General features: G+C 36.9%; 1 protein-coding gene across 1 annotated transcript in view; it reads right to left on the bottom strand.

Moving 5' to 3' along the window:
• Window positions 1-18,520, bottom strand: part of LOC114645308 (mucin-5AC-like) — a 72,114-nt gene that overhangs the window by 10,196 nt on the left and 43,398 nt on the right. The window contains exons 31-40 of the mRNA XM_051922828.1: window positions 18,196-18,320; window positions 12,333-14,297; window positions 9,040-9,323; window positions 7,407-7,581; window positions 5,772-6,022; window positions 4,628-4,811; window positions 3,950-4,184; window positions 2,726-2,904; window positions 2,502-2,571; window positions 1,464-1,585 (exon numbers count right to left, since the gene is read on the bottom strand). Coding sequence (XP_051778788.1) covers window positions 1,464-1,585; window positions 2,502-2,571; window positions 2,726-2,904; window positions 3,950-4,184; window positions 4,628-4,811; window positions 5,772-6,022; window positions 7,407-7,581; window positions 9,040-9,323; window positions 12,333-14,297; window positions 18,196-18,320 — 3,590 coding nt within the window. The remainder of the gene's footprint in view (window positions 1-1,463; window positions 1,586-2,501; window positions 2,572-2,725; window positions 2,905-3,949; window positions 4,185-4,627; window positions 4,812-5,771; window positions 6,023-7,406; window positions 7,582-9,039; window positions 9,324-12,332; window positions 14,298-18,195; window positions 18,321-18,520) is intronic.

Genomic DNA, 18,520 nt, shown 5'->3' with positions numbered 1-18,520 from the left:
ATGTTCTTTACATTGTCAAACTACAATTTTAAATCAAATGCATCTCATGTGTATGTTAATTGTTCAGAAATTGTAATAGGATGTGCTGTTTTAAAGCATTATCACAAAGTCACAATCATTGCAAGTGGTATATTTCATATTAGCTGCAGTGCTCACCGACCCCATGTGCAGATAGTTTAATTACCCTTTATTACATCGCTTTTTAGGTAGCTTGATTACTGTTTCTGCACTAGTTGAAATCCTTATGCGACTTTGACAGGCTTGCCATTTGTACTGGCTCCTCTACAGTTGAAGCTGCTTTTTTGTCTGATGGAATACTATGGGCTACTCACCCCTCAGCAATGTAAAAAAAACAAATACAACACAAGTGCTACATATTTTCTGACAGAAATATTTTTATGTGTGTATTCCATGTAAGTAACTGAATGTCTGCCTGATTATTCTGACATTTTGTCTTCCTCACTTGTAGTTACAGATTTCATTACACAAATATGGCAGTGATAAATGTTCCTGAGACACGATCATTCGTTTTCTATGGCGGAAGTCCTATAGATAGATAGATAGATAGATAGATAGATAGATAGATAGATAGATAGATAGATAGATAGATAGATAGATAGATAGATAGATAGATAGATAGATAGATAGATAGATAGATACTTAAGTAGTGTGATGCAGTGCAGAGAGTTGGTTTTCATGTTGGACAATTAGGTCACCTGTATCTTATAGATTTCTTTTTATTGCTTTTAGGGCATATTCAGGATAGATTTATATCAACAATATTGCAATAAGATCATGAAATACAGAAACTTATAGTAATGGACACTTTATTTTACAACTTTCTCCATTGTGTGGCACAACTTTCATTTTCTAATAATTTCATGAAACTGACTATTTAATAAGAAAATTAATAAAAACTTAGTTCAATATATTATTAAAAGATTATCATTCTGTGGTATCCATATATTAATTAACAATTACTGCTGTTAATTTAAAGAAATCTCACATAATGGAAGTTTTACTTGATGAAAACAGAAATATGTAATTTATTATAAGATTTTCTTGCGATTTCAGCTGTAAGTAATGCTGATCTTTACAGTTTCAGCTTATTTATAATACTGTATACCCTGTATAGTACGGAGTCCATTCTTCTTCTCAGTGGTATGTATAGCATTTAATCTGGTGTCTAGAATTCTCATCATATTGAATAATTAATAATATAATAAAAAATACCATTAAGTACATTAATAAATTAGTAGATCACTTATTCCTCTGTCTCCTGACTAAAATTAATTACTTTGGCATTATTCTTAGTGATGATTGAAGTGACCTCCCACCCAACTATGTAAAGCGCTATATAAATGTAAGAATTCTTCTTCTCCTTATTGTTATTATTTATTAGCTTCCACACATATTATTTGTTTCCTGGAGAATTTTAAAGTGCTTTACTGTGTTGTACTTACCACAAGAAGAGACACATACATCAGAAAAGGAATTGAAAAGAGTTTTATCGTCAGGGCAGAAGCAGCCTTCTTTAAATACCATAGTCTCTTCTGTGTCTTTGTTGATGTGTTTTTCATTGTACCTAGAGGCAAAAGAGAGAGGCTGAAAACAATCTGAGAAGGTGAAACATCCTCCATTAAAAGTGTCAGTGCCGATAAATATGCACGATAATTTGGTTCATGTTCACTTTTTCGGGAATATTCCTGCTTTGTCTTTGAATAGTTTATATCTGGAAAATCCTATGGTGCTGATTATTATGGACTGCAGATTAATGTAATTTGTTAAAACAACATTTGAATAATATGTTTTCAATATAATTTTTTAAAGGAGGCTTAGTTACTTGTCCAATTCTAACCAGGTTCTTTGCAAATTTTGTGGATTGATTACAGCCTTCATTTACTGCACTAACTGTGCTCTATAGGAAGAAGATTAACTGATGGAGGGGAGTGAGTGTGCTTGCATCCTGCATTAAAAGCAGACTGGAATGACTGGGGCTGAAGAGCACTGCTTTTCAGCCCCTACTCTATACAGCTTAAACAGACTGTAGTTATTCTTGAGGACAATCAACAATTAATCTTCTGAAATTTATCCACAAGTTCATGGAAAACTAGGGTTCACAAAGGATATATTTTATATCTAAAGTTAGTTGATGTCTATTTACAGGATGTTTAGCTGTTAGCTCATTTTGTTGGCCTCTACATTTCCTACCACAATAGCTCTGTAGCAGAAGCCTTAACAAGCCCAGACTATTGTTCTCAAAATTTATTATTAGTGTTTTATTAGTTGAATTTATTTTTATTGTTATTTACAGTAATTTTTTGTTTAATAAACATTTAACAATAGTAACTTTCAGTGTACTTTTCCAATACCAAAGGAAAAAAATGCCATCCTTAATTTTAATTACAATAAACAATTGATTTAAAATGTTCTAATTAATTATTTGCAGAAGCTAAGTTAAGAACAAGTAAACATATTTATTGTGTACAATTTTCCCTTACCTGTAATTGCATGTGGGCTCCACCACTGGTCCACAAGCTTTGTATACCTTGGTGGATGGACACTTGATCACTGTGAAAAATCAAATAAAGAAGACAGTTTCTCATTGCATGTAAATATGTGAAATAATCTGAAATAATTTCAGAGAGTAGGCAGGGAGGACATTGGCATGAGAATTTTCTATGACAAATTATTGTCATAGAAGCGGGTATTCAAGCCCACTTACTGCATTCTCCTTTGGTGGAATTTCTCCAGTTGATGCAAACGTTTTCAGCAGCACACTGAGATGCATAGGATTCCAGACTGGAGCAACCGATACTTGTGTTTGGCATGTGGCAGACATCATATTGACAGGCCAGGTAGAAAGGCAGAGGAGGAACAAGTTCATGGCAGTCTTTAAACAGGCTGGAATGGGAAGAAAGTTAATGTCTGATTAAAACATGAACATATTTACAGCTAAAAGAAAGGAAGTATTTGTTTTAGGTGATTTGTGGAAAGCTGTATTCCCCTGCAATAGATTTACTGAGTGTATATACATAGTATACTTTTATGAAAAGATTCTGAATATACTGAGGTGGTGAATGGTTTATTAGACAGATAAAAAGTGACATCAGATAAGGATAGTATAGAGCAGTGCCAAGAAATGGAGAGAGACAAAGAGGGAGAGAGAAATACATGTGTCGGACTGGTGATGCAGGTCACTTCCATTGGGTGGCATGTCCTATGCATGTACAAGTTGCTCCAGAAGCACCCAGGGGATTCAAAGTTTTTGACAGGAGTGCTGAGCACTTAACAGTTGATAGAAAAGAAAATGATCCTAGCCTGAATGAAATGGGATCATGTTGAACTTTTTAAAAGTTAAGATTTTCAGGAAGCCAACTGTCTCCTTCCAGCCCATGTCCAATGGCAATGTGGTCCTAGACTGGAATGCTGCCCTTCTAGGTGAGGTATCCTGGTTGCTGCTTAAGGGACCCAGTCTTTAAGTGAACTCAGTGTCTACAAGAGGATAGTGTGGTTTGGTAGCCCTGTAGACTCACCATTGATCCTGGAATGAGATTTAAGGCTTCCTCTGGTTTGTTGCCCACTGAATCTAGAAGAAAGACTAAGAAAAGCCAGGCGAGAGACAGTGGAAGAGAACTGGGAGTAGAAAGGTGGGAGGACTTTTACTGTAATGGAGTACTGGGTAAGTAGACATGTTATCAAGCCTAGTAGACTAGTAGACAAAGATCAATAGCTATATAGGTAGATCCAATGAAAATAAAGGATCTGCTTCTTTTATTATTATTATTATATTATGCATACTATTTTTTGCCCTCTCTTCACTCTGTTATAGTGTATTAAGGTATTTTTTTCTGAATTGTGTATTTAAAAAGCAAACCTTTTGATTAAATGTAAATCTAAGCTAAAATAAATTTGCATAACAGACATTAACCTGGAAGTAAAATCTTACTCGCTTTTGATGAGTTCACATATAGTTGGTAAGCAGGGGGCCACTGATGTATGAGGCACCGTTTGTGGCACATGAGTTGATGCAGTATGGGGTGCAGAAGTGGTTGCTGGTGGATTTTCACAGTATGGCTTATTGTTATCTTTCACACGCCAGTGGTGAGCCATGTATGGACATGAAGGATTAATGCTTCCATCTGGCAAGCGGCAATCATTAGTCTTGTTGTTGTCACAGACCCCTAAATTGAAAAATGAAGATACGAGAAGGGAACCCAAACAATTAAAGATGTTGTTTATTTTTATTGATCAGTTCTTCATGCTGATAAATAATTTAAAGTTAACATGCTCAAACATTTCATATTATTATTATATATAATGTAAGCTAATCCTGTGTCTGCTCATCTATTTATTCATCCTTTCATTTACTGAATCCAGCGACTCCACTTCAGGATTTCAGGGAGTTGCAGAAGTGGGATCAAGGCAGAAATTAACACTTGACAACACACCCATCTATTGCAGGACACTCTGGCACACACATACACACACACTTATGCAACTTGGAGTTGCACTGCATACTAGGCTATAAAATACTCAATTCAGTTCTAGTTTTATAAGACTGGCTGAACAAATATTACTATGACTCAATAAAGAATGTTGACAGCCATGGGACAAGTTTTCTTACCGCATTGCCCTTCAGTGTTATTTTGGAAAAGAGAGTAGGGCAGGAAAACGCTGAACATCATGCCTTTAAATGATATGTGGGCACTGATCTCTGGAATTTCAACAACCATCTCAATTCCTGTGCTAGTGATCTTAATGCCATCTTTCTCAAATGCAGGAATAACTTGCTTCTGGTTAAATAAGATCTAAAAAATGGAATTTGACAACAAAATATGTATGTGAAATACAGAGAGAAATGATCAATTACAAAAGCATTATTTATTACAATAATGATGAGTACGTCAATAGGATAGTCATCGTGTTTCTGAATTTTCATATTCTATTATAGGGCTATCAGGAACTGGAACTTAACTTATCACAATGCAAGAATAAACACTTTGCAGATCACACACTGACCCGTTCTTTTTAAAGGTCAATTTAGTGTCCTCATATTATGATATTATTAGTAATGAAAATTGTACATACAGTGTTATAAAAGGCAGTATCATTTAAAATTATTTATCATACAAAATTCTAGTAAATTCATAATAATAATAATAATAATAATGCTATACGAGTGGTAACTTTTATTTTTATTTTGAATTTCAAGCACCCAGTCATACTATTAAAAATGCTGTCAAAGAAAATAGATAGATAGATAGATAGATAGATAGATAGATAGATAGATAGATAGATAGATAGATAGATAGATAGATAGATAGATAGATAGATAGATAGATAGATAGATTATTAATCCCAATGGGAAATTCACATTCTTCAGCAGCAGCATACTGATACAATAAATAATATTAAATTAAAGAATGATAATAATGCAGGTGAAAAACAGACAATAACTATGTATAATGTTAAATGTTAACGTTTACCCCCCCCGGATGGAATTAAAGAGTCGCATAGTTTGGGGGAGGAACGATCTCCTCAATCAAATGTGCAATTCTTCAAAAACAAAAAAGCAGTAATTATTAGAACTTTTTCTATAAAAATTATTCTATAATTTAAAGTATAAACACAAAAAGTGCAGTTTTATTCAGTATCCTGGAAATTTCACAGAACTCCAGAATTGACGTCAACTGAGGTGTGAGGCAAGATAACAAACCATTATGCTGCTGTTTTTTTTTTTTACAAATGATTTTTCAAAATCATCTTACCAGGTTCTTGGTTTGTTGGTTTATGGTCTGCACGGTCAAAATGATCTCATTGGATTTGTAATAAATCGTTAATGCTCGTGGGCAAGATAGGCCCTGTTGTGCACTGCAGAAATAGTTATCAATTAAAACACTGAAGTTGTTGTATTTAGGAGTGATCTCCTTCATCAGAACATAAGTACAATTTCCTTGGTAATCATAGACTGTTCCATCAAATGTAACATAATGCGGATCTCCCCACCCATAGCAGGTACCTGGTAAGGCAGAAAAAGAGCAGAGATTGAACTTAAATAAGAACTTTCATTTTTAAATAATATACTGTAAAATGCGTTGGTCGAAGTGTTTTTTATACTCCATATATAATATTATATTACAAAAAAGAGATAACATGCCCTGCATCAGAGTGAATCAGCATGAAGGAAAGATACGTAAAACTTAATTCTGGAAACAAGAAGAAGAACATTTAAAAAGTCATTGTTTATAATCATACAATTTCTTCAGGCAATTTATGTTTTCAAATTGTTTAATTGTGGAATGAACTTTAGTGTTTTTGTTGGATTTACACATTACTTTTGATGGTGATATTATCCATATCGTCCATATCTGTTGAGAGACACATTATTACATCTGGAGCAAGTGATCAAACTGACTTGTGTTATACTATGGTGTATTGCACAAATGTTTTACTGATCCACTATTCTACAAACATGAGTTTTAATTTGTTTTTATTTAATTTCTGGTTAATGAAGGACAGTTTATTCTTCATTGGAGCTTTAAAAGGAGAGAGAAAACACAGGAGATATATGTTTTGTAGCTTAGAGCGTGGAAACACACAGTGGAGCAGAATAAAATGTGTTAGGTTCACTCTTGAGGTGATCAGTGATGCAGTATGTAAAACATGGTGAAACAGTACTTAGACAGCAAAGCAGAATTCATGCTCATATGTCTGCCATTGTTAAGCATTACTATGTTCACATGCTTTTTCCTGGTCCATATTGGCATTAAGTAAATCAATGCCAAATCAACCATTTTTTAAAACATCCACAGTTATTTATACATACAGTACATCCTTTCAGAATTTTCTGAACCTATTTATCTTAATAGCATTGACTCCAAATCATAAACACACACTGAATGAAATCACACTTGACTACATTATTTATTTGTAATGAAATTTAGGAGACTTGCATATAACAAGATATTTGATCCTTATTGCATAAATTCATTTTTTGTGACATTACAGCATTACATCTTGCCTGAAGAAGGGGCCTGAGTTGCCTCGAAAGCTTGCATATTGTAATCTTTTTAGTTAGCCAATAAAAGGTGTCATTTTGCTTGACTTTTCCCCGTGGGATGCAATAGTTTACAAATAAACAGTAGTTGTTAATTTCATAGTTTGTTAAATGTGGCCATTAGACAGAAAGTTGGAAAGGATCACAGCCCTGCTTCCTGATAGACTGGGATCTAAGAGCCATCTTGCTTAATCAGAATGACTTCAATTAATGTGTAGAGATTTTCAAGTGCATCAGTTCTTGTTTCTCACACCAGATTCTTAGTCAAAATGATTACAGTTATTATTACTAAAAACATAGCAGACAGCATATACTTGGTTTCAGAACTTAGGTTTACTGTACTTACATTCACATTCATAGTGGAAGCAGCAGCCACTTTCATCATAGACCTTGATTGGCTGGCGTCCATTATCGCATGTCATTGGCTTCACTGTGTCACATTTTGCAGGTTGCAGAATGATATTATTTCCTCCCTCACAGGTAGCTGTTGTACACTTATCTATATTCCAGGACTCGCCATACTACGAATAGAAAGCAATCACATGTTCCTAATGCACCATAAGGCACTAACATCACTACATAATCAAACACAAACTAAAAGAAAGGGAAATTCTTAAATACTATAGTATAATATATTATTTAATCTACATATGCCTGGGACAATATAGGTATTTGACCACAGATGTGACCATACCATTTCTTTACAATCTGCTAAAAATCTGACAAGTTTTAATTTTGGGCAAATATGTCCTTTTCTGACCTGTCACCTGATCGTTCCTTTGAAGAATTGTTATCAGTGTTTATTATTTGAATAATATTGCACCATTATTTGCCAACTGAATCTATTGGAACAATCGATTCGAAGAGTGTGGTCCTCATATATATTAACATTGCTACAATGTACATGCACTGAAGAGGTATTCCCTGAACACATACCAAAAAATGTACGTAGTGTGCTGAGTGTGCTGAGAAAAGTGTGTGAGGATAATTGACTGGAGGAATAATGCATGCAGTGACAAATCGGCTCAGTATTGTTTAAATGTTTAAGGTAAACACCCATTTGCAATAATTTCCCCATTACTTATGTAGAACACACCTAAATATAATTTCAATTGTAATATATCAGCCTGTTATGAATTGTGATTTTAGCACTGAAAGACTGAAAGGATATAATTAAAAACAAAAAAAATGATATTGTGACAAAAACAGGAGGAACACAATACACACATGGATTGGAAACATAAAACCGTGTAGATAAAAAGTTTAACTTAGCGCCACATTATGTACAATTCCTTAGAAACAGTAGTAACTAATGCAGAAGGCAATTAAGCCAGGCATACAGCATCTTGATTTGGACATTTCTGTTCTGGAGGTGATGTATCTACAAGTTCTGGAAAGGTAGCAGGCACATCATCACAAGGCACAAAGTTTAAAGCTAATACCACGTTAATGGTGACTCTCTGACATTCTGAGACGGATGGAATAAGTAACCCACTAGCAGCACTATTGGCCAGATAGTATTTTAATTCGGACAAATGTAAATTGTGGAAACCTGATAGAAAATTACTTAAGTGTGAGCGCTTTGTTGCTGTGTGCATTTGCTGCTATTGAGTAGTGCTTAAAATTACTGCACTTCATCTATATATTTATACAAAAGTTGACTCACTGTCAGTGTACAAGAACATTGATATCTATCATTAAATCACAGCTAATGACTTTCTTAATCCTAATACTTCTCCTCCTACTATTAAACTCAGTAGTTATGTATTGGCCTGTTTCTATAGGACTGTTATGGATAACAACCTCATTGTCTAGACTTCTATGGCTTGGTTATGGTTTACTCAATATGCTGTATTTTCCTTTTTGTACTTATTTATTCTTTAATATAAAATATTCAACATTAAAATACAAATAAGTTACACAAATTTAAGAGAAACCCACATTGGTAAGTGGAGAATTAGAAGTAGATGGCAACTTACCTTCCGTGGTGGGTTCAGCTCATTACAGTCAGGTGGCGCTGTGGTTGTTTTTTCAAGGGTGCTGAATGGTTTTGATGTTGCAGCAACTGTTGATTCTACAACTGGGGGTCTTGTACTTAGTGACGGCGTGTGCGTTGTTTTTATGGCAGAAGTAGCTGTTGATGGCATTGTTGTCATACTTGTTAAATGACATTCTGTGACATTTTTTTCGATCTGACAGTTTTTGCCACAGTAAGCAATATAACACCAGCCATCACCATCTGTTTTGTTGTATACAATTTCACCTGTGCAAGAAATAAAATCAAATTACAATATCTGAAATATGAAAATATTTGAACTATACATTATCAAAACAAAAAAAACAACCAAGCCAATTTTAAACAAAATGTAACTCTGTACAGTGCATAGAAAGAAAGGAAATGTGATGATTCCTCATGTTAGGTTACTTGATCTGATAGCAGGTAAAAACTGAAATGCTCCTTGTCCTCAAAAATCAAAAAAATAATTCATGAAGCTATATCTAACTTACTTATTTTATATATTCTATTTTACTTTAAAAATTTTTAAAAAAAATAACACTCCATCAATTTCCAGGGCATTTATCTATATGGCACAGAATTCAGCGTCAGCTGGCATATGGCAGGAATAAAACCACAGGCTTAGCTTAGTCTCATTAAGCCAATAAAGAATCACAATTTAACCTGAGGCCATGCTTTTGGGCCGTGGGAGGAAATGAGGGACACAGCAGGAATATAGGGACCATAGCGGACCATCAATGTGGTACCAGCCATCTCAACTGAAACTTAATTTTAGCCTATAATAACAAGGCTGGGAATCTGCATCTTTGCGTCCATCCTTTACGTTGTTAACCTCTGTTGACAATTTGTCATGATTGTAGGGAGGCAAGCACACCTCTACATATAGTTAAAGCTGCTGGCCCTCCTGAACTGCAGGGACCTGGGCTTCATTCTCTGCCTCGTTACCACCTGCCTGGCATTACGGCATTAATACCATGTCTTGTTTTCTTCATATCATGAACAGGTGCATTTTAGGTTAACTGGTAACTCTACACTGGTCCATTGTAGATGAGTCCTTGTGTTTGTGTTTGAGTGACATTTTGTAAGGGTTGGTCCCTGCCTTAAGAATAATGATGCTCAAATAAAGTTCTTCATGATCTTGTAATCGAAAACTTAATTTCAGAAAATGGATGGATGCCTACATGGCTTATAGAAAAACAGCACCATCCATTGCATAAAATCCATTGTAGTACCAATGTCATGCTTGGCCAGTTTTAAATTCCTCATGAAATTAGTAGCAAATCTTAGAAGGGTGATAGGAAATCAGATTCTCCAAAAGTAACAAAGAAGCAATATGCAGAATTCAAACACAGAACCTCCCAGTTAGGGAATGACTATTGGTACCAGTGCTGTGAGGTGGATGTGCTAGTCCTGTTGCCACAGTGCTTTATAACAATTTAAAATGGGTAAAGAAGTAAACTTGTTTCACCATCAGTAAAACAATGTCACAACTTCACATGAAGAAGAAGAATGATAGTACTGTAGCTCCCTGAAGTAAAGGAATTCTGTAAAGTTAATTGTAGAAGACCCTGCTTGCGGAAGATGTACACCAAAGGGCCTGTTATGATCCACCTAATCCAGCCATTAGGATACCTGCTTAACCAAATTTACAATCCTATGGGCTGAGGCCAATTTTGGCAGCATCAGGGGCATTTTACACATACAGACATTCAGTTATGCTTAACTTATAACACGTGTCTTTTGGATGTGAGAGCAAATCCAGGTTCAAGGTTTTGACTCTGATGGTATGAGGAACTAACTGTTACTTGATACACATACAGGGCATAATATTTATAACACCACTACTGTATAAATAAGATCAATAAAACATAAATAGAAGTCATTTACAATGATGACATCCAGTAAGTAAAGAGTTGTAAATCATTTATATCAAGGTATAGTGTCTGAGAGTGGAGGGGATGAAAGACTTCAGAATGCAACTTTACACTCACAAGCTGTTGCTTTATATGTTATGAATAGTGTGAATCGTCGAATTTTAACATAGAGTTTTTTGCAGCGAGTTTGCTGGGTTCACAAGTGACCATGATTGCCGAATATTTTGCTAAGAATGTACTTTGTGATCAGCTTAGAAGAACTTTTTTTTTCTCAGCACCCAAGGCATTGTGAGGCCAATGTGACATAACAGAATTGTAGTAGACAAAGTTAAGTGGAACCACTCCCCTATAAGTGGGCAGTATGCCGGATCAACAACTATATTGGAGGAATTGATAACGACTTGTTACAAGTATTCTAAAAATTAGAAAACAACTTGTAAATACATTTAATTACAAAATGCCCATGCAGAAGGAGACTGGAAATGTGTTAGTGTATTCATGTCTTTTTGTATGAATCCATTAAATCTTATTACCCAGAGTGCTGTGCAGTTGATGCAGACAGAAAGGAGTGAAATATCCACATACTTTATTGTTGTGCTTATTTGTTAGCAGCGGCAGGGAATGAACAAATGTGTCAGGGGAAATTGGTACTTTTCTATTCAGGAGAGGTGAGTACCTGCAATGGAATCTGTGGCGGTCAAGTGTAAGTGAATTCATGCTTCTTGCACCTTTTGCCACCTTCTGCAATAAATTTTAGTGTTCAGATATTTAATTCAATTAATTTTACCTTGATGTCACACAATGGAAAAGTAATTAACATAGCTACCTCACACCTCAGATTACTATTTGGCCACAATAATTGATCAAGCATAGTTGGCAGATGCTTCCTTAGTCCTCAGGAACACTGAAAAGACCATTGTACCATTATAATCCACTCCAAACTAGTTAATTTCCTCCTTCCTCATTGACTTCAATGCATTTCACTGATTTTGGCAATGTTCTCAAACATTTCTGTGCTCTTCCGGAACTCAGGGTGAAACAAACTCTGCAAGGTTTGCTCATCACTAGTTATGAGTCTACATGGATTGTTCCTGTTTTGTCTAAAAAAATATTCTCCTTATATTGCAAAAAAATATATAAAGTAAAATAAAAAAGAAAACAATACATCTGCACATTTTTAAAAAGCTATTCATGTGTTTTGGTTACAGATTTTATGTCTGGTGCAAAGCTTATAATCAGCCTGTTAACATTTAAGACTTAATTAGTCCACGTTCACTCCAAGATTACTTTGACAAAATCAATAATTTCATATTTCCTAACCCACTGCATTCAATAATATTGCATATTTTAATGGCATCTAATAATAATGAAAGTTTCTTACCAGGTAGGAATGAGTGTTGAGAGACTGTGCAGAAGCACAATGTTGTAGGAGACTCTGAGGTTGAATGGACAGTGGTTGGAATTGTTTCTGTATGGGCAGGAGTGTTTTTCGGTGTTGTATGTGCAGGTTTTGTTGTAGGTTCACAACCTCCACAGCACAAAAAGCGCACTTCATAGTCATAACAAAATGGACTATCCTCCTTCTGGTCTGCATTGTTACAGATAAGACCTGAGTTGACATCACAAATTACGACCTGATCTAGATCTGAAATGAGTACATCAGGAATTTCAACTGCTCTACATTCAATCTGCATAGGTTTCTGGCAGATATCATAACCAGCTTCCTTAATATTTGTGTATGTTTCGAAATCTCCATTGGATTTAGAAGTAGGATAATTTGAACTGATCCAGGATGTCCACTGGCACTGGGGAGTGCAGGCAGGTGAGACAAGAGAGGTACTCCTTAAAGAAAATGGAGTTTCTGGGGTGACAGTAGTAGTAGTTCCATGGGTAGAAGTCGCTAGGCTGGTAGTTTCCATGGGAGTTGTGTTCTTTGGGGGTGTACCAGTTAAAATGGTAGTGCTTTTAAGAGTTGGAGATGAATGTGCTTTTTCTGTAGATGCTGTACTCACAGGTAATGTAGTCTTACTCGTTTCTCCACGAGTTGTTGACAAAAGATTGGTTGTAGTTGGTGCTACGGCTGTAGGTGAGGATGGCTGTTTTGTGGATTCTGTGCTTTCTGAAGTGATAATTTTTGTGGTTTCTTGTATTGTTGTTTTTAGAGTTGGGGCCTCCTTAGAAGTTGTTGGCTTTGGTGTTGCAGCTGTTGAAGTGGAAACACCTTCGGTGTTGACAGAGGTTGTCTTTGTAGTAATGGGTGTTGTTACTTTGGACACAACAGTAGTTTTAGTGGTTGTCTCTGGTGCAGCAGTGGTTGTAGGTGACTTTATCTCAGGAGTACGAGAAACTGATGTAGTTGTTTCTGTTAAGGAAGTGGATATGTATGGCCTTTCTGTAGAGGTTGTTGAAACAGGAAACAATGTTTTGGGTTTTAAAGTCTCCACAGTAGTTTTTGGTGCAACAGTGATTGTTGTCTCTGTTACAGTTGTGGTTGATGGTGACTGCTCAGTAGATGCTGTCACTTCAGATGTGATAATCCTTGTTGTTTGTAGTATTGTAGTTTTTGGAGTTGGAGTTTCATTAGGAGTTGTTGACTTTGGTGTTGTACCTGCTGAAGTGGAAATGCCTTTAGTGCTGACAGAGGTTGTCTGTTCAGTAAGTGATGTTGTTGTTACCTCTGGATGAAGAGTAGTTTTTGGTGTTGTCTCTGGAGTTTCAGCAGTTGTTGGTGGTTTTATTTCTGTAGAGTAAGAAACAGATGTAGAACCCTCTGTTACAGTTGTGGATGTGAGTGGCCTTTCTGTAAGTACTGAAGTTACAGGTATTGTGGATGGCACTTGTGTTGTTTCCTCAGAAGTTGCTTTCTCTGTGGTTACAGCCCTTATTGTGGTGCTTTCTGTTGTGGGGGTTCCAGTAGGGGGCACTCCTGTAGATTCACAGCCTCCACAGCACAAAAATCGAACTTCATAGTCATAGCACATTCTCACTTTGCCTTTCTGGTCTGAATTATTGCAGATGAGGCCAGAATTTACATTACATGTTATGGTTTGCTGAAGATCAGAAGTGGACATTTCAGGAAGCTGAACTGCTCTGCATTCAATCTCCATAGGCTGTTGACAGATATTGTAGCCAGCCTTTCTTAAGCTGTTGTATGTTTCATAATCTCCATTTGTTTTACTACTTGGACTAGATGAACTGATCCAAGAAGTCCACTGACATTTTGGAATGCAGCCTGATGTAACATGAGATGAGGTAATTGTGGATTCTGATGTGATAATTGTTGTTTCTATGAGTGTAGTTTTTGGAGTTGGAGTTTCCTTAGGAGTTGTTGGCTTAGGTGTTGAACCTGTTGATGTTGTCACAACCACTGTGCTTACAGGTGTTGTTTCTGTAGTACCTGGTGTTGTTAACTCAGATGCAACTGTAATTTTAGTGGTTGTCTCTGGTGCAGCAGTAGTTGTAGGTGACCTTATCTCAGGAGTACGAGAAACTGATGTAGTTGTTTCTGTTAAGGAAGTGGATATGTATGGCCTTTCTGTAGAGGTTGTTGAAACAGGAAACAATGTTTTGGGTTTTAAAGTCTCTACAGTAGTTTTTGGTGCAACAGTGATTGTTGTCTCTGTTACAGTTGTGGTTGATGGTGACTGCTCAGTAGATGCTGTCACTTCAGATGTGATAATCCTTGTTGTTTGTAGTATTGTAGTTTTTGGAGTTGGAGTTTCATTAGGAGTTGTTGACTTTGGTGTTGTACCTGCTGAAGTGGAAATGCCCTTTAGTGCTGACAGAGGTTGTCTGTTCAGTAAGTGATGTTGTTGTTACCTCTGGATGAAGAGTAGTTTTTGGTGTTGTCTCTGGAGTTTCAGCAGTTGTTGGTGGTTTTATTTCTGTAGAGTAAGAAACAGATGTAGATCCCTCTGTTACAGTTGTGGATGTGAGTGGCCTTTCTGTAAGTACTGAAGTTACAGGTATTGTGGATGGCACTTGTGTTGTTTCCTCAGAAGTTGCTTTCTCTGTGGTTACAGCCCTTATTGTGGTGCTTTCTGTTGTGGGGGTTCCAGTAGGGGGCACTCCTGTAGATTCACAGCCTCCACAGCACAAAAATCGAACTTCATAGTCATAGCACATTCCCACTTTGCCTTTCTGGTCTGAATTATTGCAGATGAGGCCAGAATTTACATTACATGTTATGGTTTGCTGAAGATCAGAAGTGGACATTTCAGGAAACTGAACTGCTCTGCATTCAATCTCCATAGGCTGTTGACAGATATTGTAGCCAGCCTTTCTTAAGCTGTTGTATGTTTCATAATCTCCATTTGTTTTACTACTTGGACTAGATGAACTGATCCAGAAAGTCCACTGACATTTTGGAATGCAGCCTGATGTAACATGAGATGAGGTAATTGTGGATTCTGATGTGATAATTGTTGTTTCTATGAGTGTAGTTTTTGGAGTTGGAGTTTCCTTAGGAGTTGTTGGCTTAGGTGTTGAACCTGTTGATGTTGTTACAACCATTGTGCTTACAGGTGTTGTTTCTGTAGTACCTGGTGTTGTTAACTCAGATACAACTGTAATTTTAGTGGTTGTCTCTGGTGCAGCAGTAGTTGTAGGTGACCTTATCTCAGGAGTACGAGAAACAAATGTAGTTGTTTCTATTAAGGTAGTGGATGTGTATGGTCTTTCTGTAGATGTTGTTGAAATAGGCAATGGTGTCTCTGGTTTTGAAGTCTCCACAGTAGGTTTTGGTGTAGCAGTGCTAGTTGTCTCTATTGCAGTTGTTTCTATCATTGTTGTTTTTGGAGGTGTAGTTTCCTTAGCAGTTGTTGATTTTGGTGTTGAGCTTGTTGATGTTGTCACACCCTCAGTGATTACAGGTGTTGTTTCTGTTGTAACTGGTGTTGTTGTTAACTCAGACACAACGGTAATTTTAGTGGTTGTCTCTGGTGCAGCAGTAGTTGTAGGTGACCTGATCTCAGGAGTACGAGAAACAAATGTAGTTGTTTCTGTTAAGGTAGTGGATGTGTATGGCCTTTCTGTAGATGTTGTTGAAATAGGCAATGATGTCTGGGGTTTTGAAGTCTCCGTAGTAGTTTTTGGTATAGCAGAGCTAGTTGTCTCTGATGCAGTTGTTTCTAGCATTGTTGTTTTTGGAGGTGTAGTTTCCTTAGCAGTTGTTGGTTTTAGTGTTGTAGCTGTTAAAGTGGAAGTGCCTTCAGTGCTGACAGAGGTTGTCTGTTCAGTAAGTGCTGTTGTTGTTACCTCTGGATGAAGAGTAGTTTTTGGTGCTGTCTCTGGAGATTCAGTAGTTGTTGGTGGTTTGATTTCTGTAGAGTAAGAAACAGATGTAGAGCCCTCAGTTACAGTTGTTGATGACAGTGCTATTTCTGTAACTGCTGTTGTCACAGGGATTGTGGTCTTTAGTTCTGTTGTTTTTTCTGTGGTTACCACCTTTATTGTGGTGCTTTCAATTGTGCGGGGTGTTGTCTGTTTCAAGGATGTGCCCAGATGTGGAGCAGTAGTAGGAACAATGGCAGTAGTTGAGATCATATGTTTTGTTTGAGGAGATGTAATACTTCCTGTAACAACTGATGAAGGAGTGGAGGTGCTGGTGATTGCTGTAGATTCAGAAGCAGTTGTTACTACATTAGTTGATGTTTCTGTAGGAGGAATTTCTGTAGGTTCACAACCTCCACAACACAAAAACCGTACTTCATAGTCATAGCACACTTTCGCCTTGTCTTTCTGGTCAGAATTTTTGCAGATGAGGCCGTAATTTACATTACATGTTATGGTCTGTTGAAGATCAGAGATAGACATTTCAGGAAACAGAGCTGCTCTGCATTCAATCTCTAGAGGTTGTTGACAAATATTGTAGCCTGCCTTTCTTAAGTTGCTGTATGTTTCAAAATCTCCTTTTGTTTTAGTACTTGGACTGTATGAACTAATCCAGGGTGTCCACTGGCATTTTGGAGTGCAGGCTGATATAACATGAGATGTACTTCCTGAGGCAACTGTGGTTTCTGATGTGATAATTGTTGTTTCTTTGAGTGTAGTTTTTGGAGTTGGAGTTTCTTTAGCAGTTGTTAGCTTTGGTGTTGAAGCTGTTGACGTTGTCACACCCTCAGTGCTTACAGAGGTTGTCTCTGTAGTAACTGGTGTTGTTGTTACTTTGGAAACAACAGTAGTTTTAGTGGTTATCTCTGGGGCAGCAGTAGTGGTGGGTGACCTGATCTCAGGAGTATGAGAAACAGACGTAGTTGACTCTATTGAGGTAGTGGATGTGGATTGCCCTTCTGTAGATGTTGCTGGACTAGGCAATGATGTCTTGGGTTTTAAAGTCCCTGCAGTAGTTTTTGGTGTAAAAACGCTAGTTGTCTTTATTGTTGCTGTGGATGATGGTGATCGCTCAGCAGATGTTGTAAGTTCTGATGTCATACTCCTTGTTGTTTCTAGGACTGTAGTTTTTGGAGTTAAAGTTTCCTTAGCAGTTGTTGGTTTTGGTGTCGTTCTTTGTGACATGAAAGTGCTTTCAGTGTTGACTACGGTTGTCTGCTCAGAAATTGGTATTGTCGTTACCTCTGGATGAACTGTAATTTTTGTAGTTGTCTCTGGAGTTTCAGCAGTTGTTGGTGGTTTTATTTCTGTAGAGTAAGAAACAGATGTAGATCCCTCTGTTACAGTTGTGGATGTGAGTGGCCTTTCTGTAAATACCGTAGTTACAGGTATTGTGGATGGCACTTGTGTTGTTTCCTCAGAAGTTGCTTTCTCTGTGGTTACAGCCCTTATTGTGGTGCTTTCTGTTGTGGGGGTTCCAGTAGGGGGCACTCCTGTAGTTTCACAGCCTCCACAGCACAAAAATCGAACTTCATAGTCATAGCACATTCTCACTTTGCCTTTCTGGTCTGAATTATTGCAGATGAGGCCAGAATTTACATTACATGTTATGGTTTGCTGAAGATCAGAAGTGGACATTTCAGGAAACTGAACTGCTCTGCATTCAATCTCCATAGGCTGTTGACAGATATTGTAGCCAGCCTTTCTTAAGCTGTTGTATGTTTCATAATCTCCATTTGTTTTACTACTTGGACTAGATGAACTGATCCAAGAAGTCCACTGACATTTTGGAATGCAGCCTGATGTAACATGAGATGAGGTAATTGTGGATTCTGATGTGATAATTGTTGTTTCTATGAGTGTAGTTTTTGGAGTTGGAGTTTCTTTAGGAGTTGTTGGCTTAGGTGTTGAACCTGTTGATGTTGTCACACCTTTAGTGCTTACAGATGTTGTTTCTTTAGTAACTGGTGTTGTTGTTAACTCGGACACAATGGTAGTTTTAGTGGTTGTCTCTGGTGCAGCTGTAGATGTAGGTGACCTAATTTCAGGAGTATGAGAAACAGATGTAGTTGATATCACATTAGTTGATGTTTCAGTAAAGGGAATTTCTGTAGGTTCTGTTAAGATAGTGAATGTGTATGTCCTTTCTGTAGATGTTGTTTGAATAGGCAATGATGTCTTGGGTTTTGAAGTCACCATGGTGGTTTTTGGTGTTGCAGTGTATGTTGTCTGTGTTGC

This window comes from Erpetoichthys calabaricus, chromosome 2 (assembly GCF_900747795.2).
Source record: "Erpetoichthys calabaricus chromosome 2, fErpCal1.3, whole genome shotgun sequence".
Taxonomy (NCBI): Eukaryota; Metazoa; Chordata; class Cladistia; order Polypteriformes; family Polypteridae; genus Erpetoichthys; species Erpetoichthys calabaricus.
Note: the sequence above shows the minus strand (reverse complement) of the source record. Positions and strands in the feature narration are given on the sequence as shown.